This window comes from Eptatretus burgeri, chromosome 17 (assembly GCF_056783735.1).
Source record: "Eptatretus burgeri isolate ZD-2024b chromosome 17, Ebu_testis_v1, whole genome shotgun sequence".
Lineage (NCBI taxonomy): Eukaryota > Metazoa > Chordata > Myxini > Myxiniformes > Myxinidae > Eptatretus > Eptatretus burgeri.
This window is the reverse complement of record NC_140977.1, coordinates 35,829,582-35,849,261: the sequence shown is the minus strand read 5'-3', so window position 1 is coordinate 35,849,261 and position 19,680 is coordinate 35,829,582. Positions and strand designations below refer to the sequence as shown.

Below are 19,680 nucleotides of genomic sequence, written 5' to 3'. Positions count from 1 at the left end.
CCATTCGGGGTCGCCACAGCGGATCATCCGTTATGATCCGCATACTGATTTGGCACAGGTTTTACGCCGGATGCCCTTCCTGACGCAACCCTGGTCACCTTTTATGACACAGGGATAAGGATTGGGTTTCGCCATGATTCCAGGCTGCCCTACACCCTCTCATAGCGCAGAGCGCCCGTCCTCAAGCGATGCTCCAACCCAAGCCTCCGAGTAGCCAGATTACAGGCGCAAGCCACTACGCCCGGTAGTTAAAAGCTACATGTTCTAGTAAATTTAAATACTCGTAAATGCATATAAATGAACGATTTAATTTGATGGTTACATGTTATAAGCTTCGTTTAGCACACATCGGTAAATTGTAATATAAATTGCTTGATGTGATGAGCTAATTTTGACTGTAGATGACAGTATTGTATTGTAAACTGCCTGGTGAGATTCGTGAAGATGCTGGAACGGGCAGCAGCTTCTTCCCTCTCCTCAGACCTTGACAAAATCACAAACTGTTCAAACACAATTTTGCTCACATATCCATATTGCCCACCCTTTGCGTTTTCTTTTACACCTCATCCATCGTTAGCTGCATCCCTCGTTTGTCCGTCTCTGTCTACTTTCTTCCTCCACCCTGTTGTTGGTGTTTCACCTTTCTCCTGCTGTTCCCTTTGTTATGTTGTGTTCTGATTTGTTCTGTGTAACCGCTTTTCTATGAGCCGAGACCATGTAAAATAACAAAAAATATACGTCGTTAAAACGATGCCCTGACACATCCATGGACCCTGCAAATATTGGAGTCCGACAGTACTTCGGCTCTGAATTTGTCCCAACCACGCATGCGCAGAGAGGAGTGAGATAATATATTTATTCCGTCCGCCTGCCTGGCAGTCAAACAAAACTGAAAATCATTCCAAACAGAAAACTTACTGTTTTTATGGACGTCATAAAGGACACAAACAACAGGCACGAAGAACTCATGTAACGTGTTAGATAAGGTTGGGCAACAGGCACTGCATCAACGGGTTGGCGGTAAACTTCCGGAATTATTATTTTTATCCATCATTTAAAATATTTATGTTATTTCCATTTAATAATATACTTGAACACTGTAGAACACAAATCACCTTCTTTCCGCTTCCAAAAACCTCCAGTGTCATAGTACTTGGACATGTTATATAAAGTGGTGTATAAGACTGCACAAACAGTGCTAAACTTCCTGAATTGTTTTTATATGACCTTTAAAATCATTATTTGCTTTTAATTGAAACTCGTGCGTGCCCGTAGCTGCGGTCCCGGAGGTGCCTGAGGATGTGCCTCTTCAAGGTTTGATATTAATTGGACAAGCGGTTCCCAAGTTACGGCCATTTATTTGCCAACCAATGACAGGACACGGTACTATGACGTCACTATTAACGTCACAATAAATTTTTTTTGCACGTAGGTGCGTGCCCATACGTGTAAAATGCCAGTACGTGTGTGGTCGTACGTGCGTGCCCGTACATACAAAAAAAACATTTTTTTTTTAATTGTGACGTCAATAGTGATGTCATAGCACCGTGTCCTGTTATCGGTTGGCAAATAAATGGCCGTAACTTGGAAACCGCTTGTCCGATTAATATCAAATCTTGAAAAGGCACATCCTCAGGTCCCCAGCAATATTGCTGGCAAGTTTCAATTAGATCAGACCAGGGGTTGTCGAGAAACGGCGGTCGCAGACACGCACACATACAGACAGATAGACAAGACACATACACAGAGATTGCTGGAATTATAGATAGATTGAAATGTAAATTTTAACACTGTGGGGGGGGGGGTGGGGGGAGGGAAGAAGCTGTTCTATGACCTCAAGTTACAACCGTTTTAATTGCAGAAATAATGAGCCAGTTTTTGTCTATTAAACTTGATGCAAAAGAATGCCTTAATGATGTGTTTTGTTTCACTTTTGTTCAGGTCTCAAACGGGCTGAAAAGTTTCTATGACAACCTCTATTCCGAATATTGGAAGACACGATCCTCTTATTCCAAAATTATTTTAAATCTCATTCACAAGATGGTATGTTATCCTTTATAATACGTTATCTATCTTCTTGATATTTCCCTTATAGCCCTGTATCATTATTGATTTTTCTTTACAAGCAAGTGTTGATCTGTCTTAACATCTGCCTGCAGCTGGATTGCTGTGGCAGCAATGCTTTATCTGCTGTCATTGAAACCTTTGTCAATGATGTTTGTCCAAATGATCATGGATTTGTGAGCATCATTTCAAATTCCCTAAAGGTGAGGAGTTTGAAATGCTTTGGAGGATCTCATCTGTGTGTTTAAAGCACTGAATTGTCCTTTCAGAATTTTTGATGCAATTAACTTGTGCCTCGCATCATATGTGGATCAAGAGAACTCATTTGATGGGAAAACTGGATTTGGTGTTCTGATGTCATTGCAGCAGTAAATGCTGCAGAAATTATTTTGGGGGAATTTGTTGTGAATCACAATATAGAAGTGCTGTGAATTATTTTGTTTTCAAGTCATGTGGGTCCCATGTTATCTTCGAGATGAAGGCACGATGGTCATGCTTTCAGTTATAAGCTTGTAATTTAAAACGAACCGTGGCGAATGCTGCCATGGCCAACTTCTTTCATCGAAGCTGCATTCCTTTTATCGAAGTGGATGGTGCATTTTCACAAACATTTGGGAAGATCAAATGGTTGTTTGCTCACTCACATCACATTGAGATGCATGCCATGAGAGATCGAGTTATGAGTGAGTCTGGGACGTATAATACTCTGTCACCCAGTGAGACCTTCCTGAAGTCACTAATTCTATGCCAATTCAAGAGCAAATCCTTCCAAAGTATTTAAGACAATCCTTTTGTGCTCCGATTCTCTGTTATACTCTGTTAAGGAATTGGAGCACAAAAGGATTGTGTCTTAAATACTTTGGAAGGATTTGCTCTTGAATTGGCAGAGAATTTGTGACTTAAGGAAGGTTTTTTTTTTCCCCTTTTAAAACCACTTTTTGCACATTACTTAATCCATGACATTTGTTGCAAATTTATTATTTATAGTTAGCCTTCCCAACACCTACCTTGATGTTCACCTCGATTCCTTCATCTGACTTTTATCTTCCTTGTGGACCCGACTCTGTCTCATGCTCTTCCCTTCCACTGTCAATCGCCACCTCACGGTCCCTCCCATACCCACTTCCCAGCTTTACACTACCTCATCCTTTTCATCCTGCTACTCCCCTTCACTTAATTTCGTGCATATATTCCTCCCCTCCCTTTTAATTGAACTAGTCTTTCTCTATAATTTAGCTCTTTCATGTGTTGTGATTAAATGGAATGTCCAGATATAAACGGATTTAATTTTTGTGTCCAGAAATATCAGTCGTTGATACATGCTGCATGCCATGATGATAGAGATTAAAAAAAAACAATCTGATATTTGTTGAGAAAGCTAATGATCTTATTTTCGCTCTGCAAGATCAAAGCTCATGGAAGAGCAAGGTGATAGAGGGTATGAAATGACAGTATTGCAGAGCACAGCAACTTATTGCATGTAACCTTTCAAACTTTTTTGACGTGTGTTTTGCCATGATTTATTTTGTTAACCATCACCTCAACTGCACCTTTTGAAAACTCGTTTTCATGATGAAATGTCAAACAGCAAGGTGTCTGGCGAAGTTTGAAAACATAATTTTGATCTCATCTCGGCAAACGAGAAGATTATTTTCAGAACGTAATTGCAAGACTTTTCTAAAGTCCTTTTGTGACAAATTGTTCAGAACAGTCATAAAACAGTAATTAAACACAAAAAAACATTATATATGTATATATGTATGTATGTATGTATGTATGTATGTATATATATATATATATATATATATATATATATATATATATATATATATATATATATATATATATATATATATATATATATATATATATATATATATATATATATGCCTGGTGTTGGCGCAGTGGTTAGGGCAGCGGCTTGGGATCCAAAAGGTCCTGAGTTCAAGCCCCGTTGGGCCACTGAATTAATACACCAGGGGGTTGACTCAGCCTGTCATCCTTCCGAGGTCGGCAAAATGAGTACCAGTATACTGGGCCGGTGTATACCCTGGTTAAAATAGGTGTACCATATCCCTGTGTTATAAGAGGCGACCAGGGTTGCGTCAGGAAGGGCATCCGGCGTAAAACATGTGCCAAATCACTATGCGGATCATATGGATGATCCGCTGTGGCGACCCCTGACGGGAACAGCCGAAAGAAGAAGAAGAGATATGTATATATATATATATATATATATATATATATATATATATATATATATATATATATATATATATATATATATATATATATATATATATATATATGGGAGACTTCAAGCATGTTTTCCTCCAGTGTTGGGTCGGGGCTGAGAAGACCACCAGGGGGTGAGCTACTCCGTGTTCCCACCAGACTCTGGAATCGCAAGCTGTCGCACATGAATAACTTCGTGAAGCGGCGGGTTGCTAATCGACCGCGAACGCCAATAACTCGACCACGTGATTTAGGGTTCTCTGTCTGATACCGTTTTGCTCAAGGGCACGTGGTTTAATTACCGGGGGACACGTCCTCGATACGCCTTGCTCAAACCGGATCACCTTACCAGATCAGATGCAGCTGAGTGTAACTGCCAAGAGCGTACTGGCGAGGGAACAGATCGTTGGGAGATAATGCCTTGGCTAGACTCGAGTGCGAACCATGCTGGACCAATGAAGGAAAAGACAGAAACGAGTTGGGAACATTTCTACACAAAGCATTTATTTACAATGGCGATGAAAGGTATGTGGCACAGTGAATGGGGTTTATTCGTATGTACAGCAGGGAAAGCAAGGAATTTGTGGGGTGCGGCAAAAGGCAAGCAATTTTACAAAAGCAGACACAGAGCAGACTTATTCTGTTATCACTTCTACAATCTTAACTTAAACTAGGCCAGGTGCCATCACACACACACACACACACACACACACACACACACACACACACACACACACACACACACACACACACACACACACACACACACACACACACACACATACACACATACACACATACACACATACACACATACACACATACACACATACACACACACACACCTGGAGAAGATTAGATATTGCCCAGAGAGAAAGAGAGCAGATGAGGATAAGCGGCCTCCAAATACCTGGCGTGGTCGATGGACCAACACAACCAGGTACGCTTAGGGAGAGGGGAGAGGTAAGAGGGAGGAATACTGGCACGTCTAAGGTGTGGTGTAGTGCAATGTGGGGGGTGTGGTGTCGTGTCAGAGGAAAATGAGATTGCGAGTCAGTAATGATGCTCTTTTGTGCATCCAAATAAGACGAGAGAGAGAGAGAGAGAGAGAGAGAGAGAGAGAGAGAGAGAGAGAGAGAGAGAGAGAGAGAGAGAGAGAGAGAGAGAGAGAGATAAGATAAGATAAGATGGGTGAGGCAAAAGATCCTTAATCTAGCCGTGTATAGGTCTGTTGGTGTCGTGTGTACCTCCTTGGGACGCTCTGCCTGAGTGTTTCCACCTCGAGATGTGGCGCGTTATCTCTGGCTTAGTCACTTTGCCAGGGCTCGTGGCAATGTGCACTCTGCACTGGTCAGTCTGGCTGCACGATGGTGGCGAAATGTTTACAGCCCTGCTGGGACTCTCGGCAGTCGTCCCAGTCCAGGTCCTCAGGAAGAAGCACGTCCTCACAATCGCACACCAACAGGGAGCGAAGAGCCAGCGAAGGGGAGACAACGAAGAGCAGCTAATGAAGAGCCGAGAGGAGCAGAGAAGAAGGGGGCAGAGAAGAGAGTGAACAGCTCCTTGCTCCGCCTTTTATAAGCCCCAGGTGAAGGGTGGGGTCATGATCCAAAAGCCGCGCGCTGTGACCCGAATCCCACTCCTCTATTGGGCCACAGCGGCCTTAGGCATGCCCTGCCAGGCTCCGAAGCCGGAAACTGTCTCAGTCGCCCATCCGGCTCATCTCAAAACTGTCTCAGTCGCCCATCCGGCTCCTGACTCAATATAGGGTATGAGCCAGCACCTTGGCTCTGAACATGCTCCGAGTGCGGTCTGAATGATGATTAGCAATGGACTCCCCCCGCACCTACGGGCCCCCTCTCATGAGCCAAAATGCACACTTGAGCCCCGTACCAAACTCTCGGATCACCCTTCCTGCAACCCCTCCTCACCGCCCCTGTATTGCCATGATCTGGTGACTGGATGAGGGTCGGATCAATTTTGTGTGCCCATCCAGGACGTCCCCTGCACGATGCGGTCGAACTACTAACATCGGTTGCTCGGCCCTGCATCGCACGGTCCGAGGACAGTCCGAGTCGTGCAGCACTCCTCTGTATAGTGGTGAATTGTAGTGATGCAGTGGTACGAGGGGGTGCGGAAATATTTTTTCCCGTGTGTGGGAGGCATTTGTGGTCAAAGTGGTGAGGTTTGATGAGCGAGGTGTGAAGCAAGGTGAGATGCCTGTTGGAAATTGCCGCTCAGATTTGAATGAAATAATGGCGCGCGATGCCTGTGCGTGGGTTGTGTAGTGTTTATTGGAAGGGTGTGGTGGTTCCAAGCCACAGGAGGCATCGTAGTGTGGTGGTTCCAAGCCACAGGAGGCATCGTAGTGTGCTTATTACTCATCGCATTTTGCATGGCGTGTGTGCTGCGCTTGCTTGTACCATGGCTAAAAGGAAAGGGTTGGAGTAGAAATCAGAATAGGGGATGGAGATAGTGAATAGACCTGAACTATTAGACCCCTGCAAAGCACTTTGTCTCGTTAACCCACTAGACATGAGGGGAAGGTCTGACTGCACGAAGACTAACAACATAACTGCCTGGGGATCACTGTATGTTGGTGCCATTGCCCTAGAGGCATGCAGTTTTGCAGAACCACAACAGTATTAATGGGATTGTCAAAATATATATATATATTTTTTCATTGTAAAGACCCCCCCCCCCAACCCTCCTCAACTCCTTTCCCATCCCCAGGTATTTGTTATTCTGTACTGGACGGGAATAACAGTCACTAACATGATGCCTACTTTTTCAGGATTGTCACACCCGCATCGACCAGACATCCTTGACATTTGTGCTCATTATGGGAAGTGTGGTTGGTCTCTTCCTGGTAAGTTGTGCAGTTGCCAATCCAGTTATTTTGATTTCCACTTGTTCCATCATATCCCACTATTCCCTCATCTTGATAGGTATAATGTATTGTGCTTGGTTGTATTTTTTTTGTTTGTATTTTTTTGTTTTGTTTTACATGGTCTTAGGCACATTTTGAAGCTGTAATGTAAATTATGCACACACATGCAAACAGGGACATTAAGCAACACTGGACGTGACTTCAGACAAACACACAGTGACCTTGGACAAAGTGACCTATAACTTTCCGGTGCCAGCTATGACATTTTGGAATGGCAATTTGGGATAAATCTATCTCCCCCACTCTCATCCCCATCGGATGCTAATCTACCTGGTTTGTCCATGCTCCGTCCTCTATACACTGAGCATCAAGCAACAAAGCAGCACATATAGTTTTGAAACTCTTTGGTGTGACTCAGCCATGGTCAGTATTGAGCCCTGGTTTATCAGACCCAAAGCAGATGCTCTAATTTGAAGGGGATGTAGGCACACGGTGATAACAGACGAGGCACCCAGCCTGACGTTTCTCTGACGGACGACAAACTTATTGATGTAACTCCTTACCTGTGCAGCACCAGAATTACAGTTTATAATCAGATTGTGAATTAAAGCGAGTACGCTGTATCCCAGTTATTCTGTTAGCCCTGAGAAATTGCTGAGATGGACAAAGCAAAAACGAATAAGTAACTTTTCTGCATTGCAAATGTTTATGAAGATAGTTGTTTTATTTTTATTACACGAGCAAATAGCTTGACCTTACAGACGGATTAATTCCCCAAGAATTGCAGGTTGCTTAATTTTTCCCGCAATTGCGACTTGCTCGTTTTATTTATTTATTTATTTTTCCCCTTTCCCTGCCCCCACCCCCAGAAATGTGAATGGCTGTATTCCCCCAGAATTGGTATCCTGTGTTGTTAGGTTGAAGGGAAGCAGGGAGCAGGGATCCATAGCTAGAATGTGCTATGAATAGTGTGGACCGTGTGTTCGAATCACTGAGATTTACTCCTGTATTAGGGATCTGTTAGGGGTAAGTCGTATGTCATGTGTGCACCAAGAAGGTTGCGATCTTAATCTTAGAACCGTATGGAGTAAGGTTGTATTGTGTACAACCTTCTGTACAGGCAAGGCTTGGTCGAGGGCTTGTAAAGTAACGCCACTTTGGTTCCATCATGAATTGTTTGGCTTGCAAAATGCAAACCATGGTGGCATAGTCTGCTGAAGAGCCTTGGAGATGGATGGAATGCTGGAGCTCGTAGCACCACCCACCAGAAGCGGTGGCCAATGATGTCTCACCGTGTACTGAGGGCAGGTCAGAGGACCCGCTGTGCAGAAGGGTGCGATCTCTGTGGGGAAAAAATACTGAGACGCGGTAACATGAGACAGGAGAAGAGACTGTAGGAGAGGTAAAGTCCGGGCAGCCTCGGAGGGCCACAAAGTTGCTCCTCATCACTCATCATTCCAGGCATCCTTCATGACCTGAGCCTTCTCAAGTCACCATTCCATTCCATCGGGACCATACTCTGTACAGAGCGTTGGTGCTGCCGAAGGAGTCTCCTGGGCTATTGGACACAATCCTAGACGGGTCGCCACTCCGACACAGGATACTCAAATGGCTCAATAATCCCAGCATGCTGGCACTCATTTTGCCGACCTCAGAAGGATGACGGGCAGAGTCAACCCCACCTGGTATTAATTCAATAGCAAAACGGGATTTGAACTCAGGACTTTTGGATCCCAAGCTCGCCACCCTAACCGTTAAGCCAACACCAAGCATAAGCCCCCATTGTGGTGGACTAAAGAACAGTTTGCATTGATAAAGTGTTCGCCTGCTACCCCACTGTCTGGTTTGAGTCTGTTCATTCTTCGTGGCCACTGGCTGGGTTCTAGTATTAGTTTCTTTCATTGTACATAAGTTTGTATGTTCCTTCTTCCTCTTGTGTCTTTTGAGCGAAGCTCTTGCTGTTCCGATAGTCATTGGTGTTGAACCTCTTTAAACATTCACTTATATACTTGAAGATTGAAGAAAACAAATCTCTTTCATAATACTTTCAAGAACAATGCAATATATTGGTATATAGCATTCGAGGGCAGGGCGTGTGTATCGGCGTAAATAAGAGGCCACCATAATGGCGATGTACCATGCTGATTCACACTGTTTGATAGTGATCAATAAAGCCTCCATCTCTTAAACTGCAACTCAACATCCTCTAATTACAGTGTAAAAGGGTGGTTGATGTACAAGACTGCTTCAGGAGCGCTAAACTTCCAGATTTTAAAAAAAAATGATCTTTAAAATTAATATTTTATTAAAATTGATAAAAGTCTTTATCTGAGGAGTTCTGAGACTATTGCGACATTGATTGTGAAAGGAACCAACTGTCATTATTTACTTTTAATGATGTCTATAAAGCAAGTCGCTGATTTGCACTGTGTATGTGTTCCTAAAAACTGTGAGGTTATAAGAAACCTATTTACATTATATATTTTCCCATATACATGGTATAATGGGGGGGGGGGGATACGTTGCCAGGGAAAATATTTTGGTCACCCTAACTTTACTTAACCTTCACTTAAATACATATTAGAGACAAAAAATTAAACAAATCATTGTGGAACATGATTGAAATAATGTATGCACACAAATAGACAATTTAATTGTGCAGGTTGAGAGTGGAGGGCCTACAGGCAGGGAGAGGCGGTCGCTACCATGCTTCGATGGAATGTCTGAGTCAGTTAAGCGACGTGCTGGTACACCCTCACACCCAGCACCCAGCACCCAAATGTTGGTTTGAGTGGTCACGGTGTCAGACTCAGGGTGTTTTCTGTGTGGATGATAAGTATCGACCCAAATCCAATCTGTCCTTTAATGGAGGATTAATAACTCAAGCCGTAAGTGATCAGGGCAACTCAAATCGCTCAGAGACCAAGTGACTTGACGTGCGTATTTAATGAGTAAACGGGGAAGGCGAATAAAGGACATGGGGAAGCATTTATTTACACAGTTAAGTCACAAAGATACCCACCCCGGGTATCGGACGAACGGAAGTGGTACACTGCATAAATTTTGAATGACGTTATGTTCAACTAGTGTGACTTGCATCGACTATTGTTCCATAATTTGTTCATGACGTTCTATTGACTCAACGATAATAATCGGTGACTTAAGCATCAGGAAGAAGATAGTTGGTTTTAGGTCGTTTATTGGCACAATTAGGCTGCTCATGGTCACTTGAAAGTTGCAATTCCATGGGGTTTCCACATGTCTCATATGATTGTGAGTTGGACAGGTGACTGTGATGGGCCATGACACGTAGGAGCCATGCCATTGCTGTTTAAATCGCTGTTTCTGTGTTCAGTGGGTGTATTGGGGGGGGGGGGTTGAGGTGTTGTGGAGGGGATTGAAGCCTTAGGGTTCAGAAGGGGACATTGAGGATTTGGGGATTGGTAGGGGGTTTGATGACATCGCCCTGTATCATCTTCGTGCCTCTTCACATTCGCGTACAACCGTCGCTGCACTGCAGCCACAAACATTGTCATCCTGCATGTCATCAGCTTCGTGCCTGCTCAAGCCCTCACCTGGCCCTTTGTTCCTGTGCGAGTCTGGTATTTCGGAACCATAGCAGGTTATATTTATTTCCTTTTGTACACAAGTTTGCATGTCCCTAATCTCTCCTTGTCTGTCGACCGCTTGGTTCGTCCCATTGTATTCATCGTCTTGTTTACCCATATTTTATTTTTCAATAAACATTTTAATTGCAAGAAACGTTTTCCCACCCTTTTTCTCCCGCAGGTTGCACCGCCAGGTTTGGCTTCACTTGGGTGAACTTTGGGGAATTTTACAATTAAGTGAGCACAGTATCTCAATATCGAGAATCAAGTGAACGCAAACACCGTTTCGGGCCTTTGTGGGGACCGTCTTGTACCCCGGCACAGACTGTGTCAACAGAACCGTCGGACACGACAGTATATATAAACTGTAACCCTGGTGTTTCACATGCAGGGTGAGGGCTCCATGTGTGCACTGTTCATCAGAAGGATCTTAAGCCGGCAATAATCATTGGTGGACGTGTAAATATCCCACTGTGTATTTTACGAAGAGTCGGTGAGTTATCGCCGGCATCCTGAAAAACAATTACAAATCCCTGCTCCTGACTGACTATTGGGAATTGGATGACAAAGCACCCAGCATTACTCTTGCGAAGAGACTGCTTCGGTAACTCCGACACTCTGCCACGAGTATGTATGGTACATTCATGATGATGTGTCAAAATGAGGAAAAGTGATTGCTACAAGCTGGAAAATGCACATTATACACGACCTTCCCCTTTCCATCACCAACTCCCATACCCTTCATTTTATATAGCCACTCTTCCCTTTCTTTTCTTTATTCATTTTGGTGCATATCATGTAATCAGTGTATATGGCTCCAAAGGTGGAAGATGCTTTATGTTCCCACGTTGAAATTACATTACTTTACAAAAAGAAAATGCTTTTGCCCCTCCCTTTCAGATTTTGGGAATGGTGTGGAGTCTGATTCGTTGCTGCACCATTCATGATAATCAACAGGTCTTGATGTATCAGCATTTGGTCGAAGGTGAGAAATGATTTGTTTCTGAACGTTCTCCACAGTATCTCAATAACGGTGCAGCTCTTTATCTACAATTTTAATTGTCAAATTTAATCTTTGAACTCTCTTTAGATCTTTCTTTATATTCTGTTTTATATGGTGGTAAAACGTTAACCTGCTCTTGTGTTCGACTGATCCTGTTATCCTGTTATGTATGTATGTATGTATGTATATGCACCAAGCCTCACACAGCCAATCAGTATAAACTGTGAACAGACGAATGGACAACCATCTCTGTCGTATATATATATATATATATATATATATATATATATATATATATATATATATATATATATATATATATATATATATATATATATATATATATATATATATATATATATATATATATATACATATATATATATATATATATATATATATATATATATATATATATATATATATATATATACCTATATATATATACATATATATATATATATATATATATATACATATACATACATATACATATATATACATATACATATATATATATATATATATATATATATATATATATATATATATATATATATATATATATATATATATATATATATTGTTGCGGATTCGCGCCCGCCAGCGTGCGAACGGCCACGTAACTCGAATCGCGGCACGTCGCCCACCGGACGGACAATCCAGTCGTGACCCTCTCGGACTAACGCCGGGAACTAGTCACGGGTGGACCTTTCGGTCTCACCGCGATCGTGCCAATCGGCCCCCGCGTGGGATAGGGTTGCTCGCCAAATTCGACCTACCTAAGTACCCACACGGAGGGTAGACCGGGCGATCGCACCTCGCCACAGGTCGACTTCGGACACGGGCCACTTTAAGCGACCCGTTCCGTACTATCGGGATAACCGAGCGGTGTTATTCGTCGGCCTCGACGGTTCGATTAATTATCGGGCGTTTTAGCCCACGACCAACCCTTTACGTGAAGCAAGATGGAGATTCAATGAAAGAAAAGACGAAGCGAAGCGGGAAAACAGTTCAACATGAAGCACATTTATTTCGCGATGAACGGAAAGCACACATATACAATTCCACCAAAAGCACATGTAAAAGAAGAAGACAATGCAATATTACACAAAAAGCAAATGCAACAATGCAGATCTAACCGACTACCGGGCACACGGCAACACTTATACAATTTTACTTCACAGACGGCGCCGCCAACACATATTCCCAAAGCAAAAGAAAAGAGAACCACCCTCCAGGATGAGGGGGGGCCTGGGGCCGAGACCGTGTCGGGCCTACCGTCTGATGATGAGACGCAGAGCGGCGGTGGCGCCTCAACTCCGCGGGCCTCGCGGACAGTGTCTGGTAGGGGGTGGGAAGGGGGCCCCCTTTGTCGCACTATCTCAGCGCGGGGGGAAACAGGAGGGGGTTGCTGATGCTCGGGGGAAGGAGGATATCACCCTGTCTCGGGCCCCGCGGCGAGCGTCTCCTCCTCCACCTCGGTCGCGTTGCTGGCCTCTCCCTGTGCAGCTCCCGGCACCGACGCGAGCACCCCCTCGTCCGCCTTCGCCGCCGTCACCTCTCCACAGCTCCGTCCTCTTCACTCTGACTAGTACCACTTCTTTCCAGCTCCACCGACGACTCTCTTGAACTCCGCACACTCTCAACTGACGAACACAGCCGTTCATATAAGCCCCGTGGCTTCGCTCTTTCACCCTTGACCCTCTGCCTCCGACCCTTCACCTCTCTTGCTGGCTCCCCATTGGCCCGAGGAAAAGTGGGCGTGAATGCTTTTTGATCCATGAATTTGCATATAGCGACCGCCCTCCAACGCCCTGGAGGCGGGGCCAATTCGCCCCTCGCTCACCGATTGGACGGAACAAAAGTGGGCGTGAGTCGTTTTTGATCCGTTTTCTGCGGAAAGTCCGTGATGTTTTTGAACACGCTGCTCGGTGCGCGCCCTGCACGAGTCCAGCATCGGCGCCCACAAGTGGCGTGGGAATGACGGTGATGCGATGGTGGCGAGTTGTGACGGTAAAGGTCGTGGCTGTTGTTGTGAAGCGGCGTTGTGGTTGGTGGTTGTTGTTGTGAAGCGGCGTTGTGGTTGGTGGTTGTTGTTGTGAAGCGGCGTTGTGGTTGGTGGTTGTGGTTGGTGGTTGTTGTGATGGCTGTTGAGACGTGGTTGGTGGTGGTAATAATGGCGGCTGGTCCAAAATAAAGATAGTAAAAGAAAAACGGCGATCCTGAAGAGTCGCAGCCCGCATGAATGACATTTATTCCCTCTAGACAACGGGTTTGGGCCTAACTACACATGTACTTACAGAGATATCTCACCTAAGGGACCTGAATGGTGGTTTGCGAATTTGGTCAACCACAACAATATAGGTCAGGTTTGTCAGGTCAGGTTCGATCTGTGACCTGCTACAGGTACCATGTAAACCTGTACTAACCTGTTCCATGGTCGGGTTGTCGGCGACTAAACCGTCTCCCCCACCAGGTTTTCTGGTGAGGAGGGTGTTTGGATATGGACACCCAGCAGGATTAAAAACAAAACCTGTCAAAGGGCGGAGGAGCTCCTTGTGAGCCAATGGCCATCCATATCTAGTGCCCAACTGTGTCTGCGGACGTCCTCCTGCAGTTGGGTTACTTCTTATTAGGAGGTTGGTGGCAGGATTTGCACTCCAGCCACCGTAAAACGCTTCATTCCGCAAAACGCAAAAACGCAAAAAAATCTGAAAACCCACTCCGTGGGAGTACCTCCTGTGCAGCTTCCCTTCGCAGGGCAGCTCACCGGATGATGGGATTGGGGCAAAGCCTTCGGGACCCCAATCTTTGATAGGAGGGAAACCACGGGGTAACATCCCTGGGTCAGATTGCGGGAGAGTGTGTCGGAGTGGTGCTGAGGTGTCGTCCACCAGACGGCGGTCTCCTTGGGTTAACCTGAGGCGGTCCCTTCGGGTGGGTGCCTGGAATGTCCTATCCCTAAGAGAGGATGATCACCTGTCTCTGTTATCATCTGAGCTCAAGCGTTTGGACATCGGGATTGCAGCTCTCTCTGAGGTTCGGAGACCGGATTGCGGCGAGATAATGGTGGGTGGTTACACCTACTATTGGTCTGGTCGCTCTGATGGTTACCATACCCAAGGAGTTGCTGTAGCTGTGTCCAATAAGCTGACCCCAATGATAATTGAGGTAACACCGGTCAACGAGCGTATTATGAGATTAAGGATTCGTCACTCCTTAGGTGTCATTTCCCTGGTCTCTATTTATGCTCCGCCGGAGGCGAGTGATCTTACCGTGAAGGATGCATTCTACGCCACACTCGAGTCTGTGGTTGATCAGTGCCCCAGACGAGATACACTTCTAGTCTTGGGGGATTTCAATGCATCGACTGGAACTGATAGGGATGGTTATGAGGTGTGTGTTGGTCCCCATGGGTCAGGAACTATGAACCAGAATAGCACTAAGTTCCTTGACTTTGCAAGAAGTCATGGACTTAGGGTGGCTGGTTCATGGTTTCAGCGCCCGCAAGCTCATCGCTGGACTTGGTATTCCAACGCTGGCGGTGTGGCAAAGGAGATTGACCATGTCCTCATTGACGGTCGTTGGAGGATGATCCAGAACTGCAGGGTCTACCGGAGTGCTCAGTTCCTCAATACTGACCACAGGCTTGTTGTAGCAACTCTAAAGCTGCACCTTAAATCCTGGAGAATGGTACCATCCCAGCCGAGGCTGGATGTTGCCAAGCTCAGGGATGAGAGAGTAGCTGAGGAGTTTGCGAACAGGCTGAGTGGACACTTGGGGGTCTGGGTGCTTTGGGGGGTCCTGAAGAGTTGTGGAGCACCTTCAAGACCACCGTCCTTGATGTTGCCGGTGGATGCCTTGGAGTTCACCGCAGGGCAAAGAAGAATTTTGTCTCTCAAGGGACACTGGATACCATTGACCAGAGTCGCAGGGCCAGGCTGAATGGCAGAGCTGAGCTGTTCAGGGAGCTGAGGCGTAAAACTGTACGTGCACTGAGGGTGGACAAGGAGGCCTATGTGCGAGGAATCTGTGAGGGGTAGAGCATCACCTGTGGACAGGTGATTCTCGTCCCGCTTACAGGGGAATTCGCGCATTACGTTCATCCAAGCCCATCCCTCGGAGCACTGCAGTTCGAGCAGAGAGTGGTAGGCTCTTGACAGAGGAGTCTGAAGTGAAGGCCCGCTGGGCCGGTTACTTTGAGCGGTTGTACCAGGCTGATCCCCCAGCTGTCGAGTTGGACGTCAAGGGTGTTACAATCCCTGTTGCTGACCCTCGAATCAACTGTGGTCCACCATCGCTTGTGGAAACACGGGCTGCGGTGAACCAGTTGAAACGGGGCAAAGCTCCAGGGATCTGTGGCATCCATGCTGAACTTCTCAAGGCTGGTGGAAATGCTGCACTCGCGTCGTTGCATGCAGTTTTGTGCTCTGCCTGGAACACAGGCATCATCCCAACTGACTGGAAGAGGGGCCTTGTTGTCCCTCTCTGGAAAGGGAAGGGTGATCGCCAAGACTGCAACAACTACCGAGGGGTGACGCTGCTCTCAGTGCCGGGCAAGGTCTTTGCTCGGATAATTCTTGATAGGGTTCGCCACCATCTGCTTGAGCACCAGCGTCCAGAGCAGTCAGGCTTTACACCAAAGAGGTCAACGATTGACCGTATCCTTGCTCTTCGTGTCCTCACTGAACGCAGACGAGAGTTTCGGCAGGGGCTGCTTGCAGCCTATGTTGATCTCTGTAAAGCGTTCGATTCAGTGAATCGGGATGTCCTCTGGAGGATTCTTGGTCTTCGTGGGGTGCCACCGAAACTGATCGATTTGATGTCTGAACTCTACTCTGGTACTGAGAGTGCTGTGAAGTGTGGTGGTACCGCCTCTGACTTATTTCCAGTTGTTACTGGAGTTCGTCAGGGATGTGTACTTGCCCCCACACTTTTCAGCACTTGTATGGACTGGATTTTTGGGAGGATGTCGGAGAGATCAAGTTGCGGTGCATCGTTTGGCAATGTCAAGATCTCGGACCTTGATTTTGCAGATGATGCAGTCATCTTTGCGGAGACTTTAGACATCCTCTTGGGGGCCCTCGAGGTGCTGAATGAGGAGTCGGAACCGTTGGGATTAAGGATTTCTTGGGTCAAAACAAAGATCCAGGCTTTCGGTGACATCTTGGATGCTGCTGTCCTGTCTGTGTCTGTTTGTGGTGAGGATGTTGAGGTCGTGGATAGATTCACTTACCTTGGCAGTGATATTCATGTCTCCGCAGGTTGTGAGCCGGAGGTCAATAGACGTCTGGGTCGGGCCTGGGGAGTCATGGATTCACTGGATCATGGGGTGTGGCGCTGCCGGTACCTGTGCGGGAGGACGAAAGTCCGAGTCTTCAGGTCCTTGGTACTTCCAGTCTTGCTCTATGGGTGCGAGACTTGGACTTTGACCAAGGATCTGAGACGGAGACTTAATTCCTTTGGTACCAGGTCTCTTCGGAGAATCCTTGGCTATCGCTGGTCGGATTTTGTGTCCAACGAGCGGTTGCTGAGAGAGACTCGGATGAGATTTGTTACCTGCATAGTCCGTGAGCGTCAGCTGCGGCTGTATGGACATGTGGCTCGTTTTCCTGACGCTGATCCTGCTCACCAGATTCTCTCAGCGAGGGAGTCTCATGAGTGGAGGAGGCCAGTGGGCCGACCACGTGCCTCATGGTTGCAGCAGGTTGACCATCATCTCAAGGAGATGGGGATGGGCCTGGCATCTGCCTGGGGGATGGCCAGACGGAGGCCCCTGGAGTACCGGCGGAAAGTGGACGCAGCGACGCGCTGTTCTGGCACATGCTCCCATACCTGACCTGACCTGACAACAATATATATATATATATATATATATATATATATATATATATATATATATATATGTATGTATGTATGTATATATATATATATATATGTATATGTATATATGTATATGTATATATATATATATATTTATATATATATATATATATATATGTATATATATATGTATATGTATATGTATATATATATATATGTATATGTATATGTACATGTATATTTATATGTATATGTATATGTATATATATATATATATATATGTATATATATATATATATATATATATATATATATATATATATATATATATATATATATATATTGTTGTGGTTGATGAAATTCGCAAACCACCATTCAGGTCCCTTGAAGATAGGATGAAGTTGTGGGAAAGAGTAGTGGAAGCTCGGTTGAGAGGAGAGGTGACGATCTGTGAGCAGCAATATGGGTTTATGCCAGGAAAGAGCACCACTGATGCGATGTTTGCTTTGAGAATGTTGATGGAGAAGTATAGGGAAGGCCAGAAAGAGTTACATTGTGTGTTTGTGGATTTAGAGAAAGCTTATGATAGGGTGCCAAGAGAGGAGTTGTGGCATTGTATGAGGAAGTCGGGAGTGGTGGAGAAGTATGTGAGGATCGTGCAGGATATGTATGAGGACAGTGTGACAGCGGTGAGGTGTGCGGTAGGAATGACGGACCGGTTTAAGGTTAAAGTGGGATTGCACCAAGGATCGACTCTGAGCCCTTTCCTGTTTGCAATGGTGATGGACAGGTTGACGGACGAGATCAGACTGGAGTCTCCATGGACCATGATGTTCGCGGATGACATCATGATCTGTAGGGAGAGTAGGGAGCAGGCTGAATCGAGCCTTGAGAGGTGGAGGTACGCACTGGAGAGAAGGGGAATGTTCGTCAATAGGAGTAAGACGGAGTACATGTGCGTAAATGAGAGGGAGGGTGGTGGTATGGTGCGGTTGCAAGGAGTTGAGGTGGGGAAGGTGGATTGGTTTAAATACTTGGGATCAACTGTCCAAAGTAACGGAGAGTGTGGGAGAGAAGTGAAAAAGAGAGTGCAGGCAGGATGGAGTGGGTGGAGAAGAGTTGCAGGAGTGATTTGTGACAGAAGGGTAGCTGCAAGAGTGAAGGGGAAAGTATACAAGACGGTAGTGAGACCAGCTATGTTGTATGGTTTGGAGGCGGTGGCGCTAACAAAAAGACAGGAAGCAGAGCTGGAGGTGGCAGAGTTAAAGATGCTGCGATTCTCGTTGGGAGTGACGAGGATGGATAGGATAAGAAATGAGTGTATTAGAGGGACAGCGCAGGTAGGACGGTTTGGAGACAAAGTGAGAGAGGCGAGATTGAGATGGTTTGGACATGTGCACAGGAGGGAAACGGAGTATATCGGGAGAAGGATGTTGAAGATGGAGCCGCCAGGCAGGAGGAGAAGAGGAAGGCCAAAGAAGAGGTTCATGGATGCGGTGAGGGCGGACATGCGGGTGGTTGGAGTGTCAATGGAAGATGTGGAGGATAGAGCAAAATGGAGACAGTTGGTCCGCTGTGGCGACCCCTAGCGGGAGCAAGCCGAAAGAGGAAGAAGAAGAAGATATATATGTATATATATATGTATATGTATATGTATATATATATATATATATATATATATATATATATATATGTATATGTATATGTATATGTACATATAAATATACATGTACATGTACATGTACATGTACATGTACATGTACATGTACATGTACATGTATATGTATATGTATATGTATATGTATATGTATATGTATATATATATATATATATATATATATATATATATATATATGTATATATATATATATGTATGTATATATATATATATATATTGTTGTGGTTGATGAAATTCGCAAACCACCATTCAGGTCCCTTAGGTGCGATATCTCTGTAAGTATATGTGTAGTTAGGCCCAAACCCGTTGTTTCGAGGGAATAAATGTCAGTCAGTCGGGCTGCGACTCTTCAGGATAGCCGTTTTTCTTTTACTAT

General features: G+C 45.1%; 1 protein-coding gene across 1 annotated transcript in view; it reads left to right on the top strand.

The window, feature by feature from the left end:
* The window catches only part of LOC147009737 (CD81 antigen-like), a 47,730-nt gene that overhangs the window by 12,884 nt on the left and 15,166 nt on the right, over positions 1-19,680 (top strand). The window contains exons 5-8 of the mRNA XM_085860864.1: positions 1,942-2,043; positions 2,160-2,267; positions 7,094-7,168; positions 11,698-11,782. Coding sequence (XP_085716990.1) covers positions 1,942-2,043; positions 2,160-2,267; positions 7,094-7,168; positions 11,698-11,782 — 370 coding nt within the window. The remainder of the gene's footprint in view (positions 1-1,941; positions 2,044-2,159; positions 2,268-7,093; positions 7,169-11,697; positions 11,783-19,680) is intronic.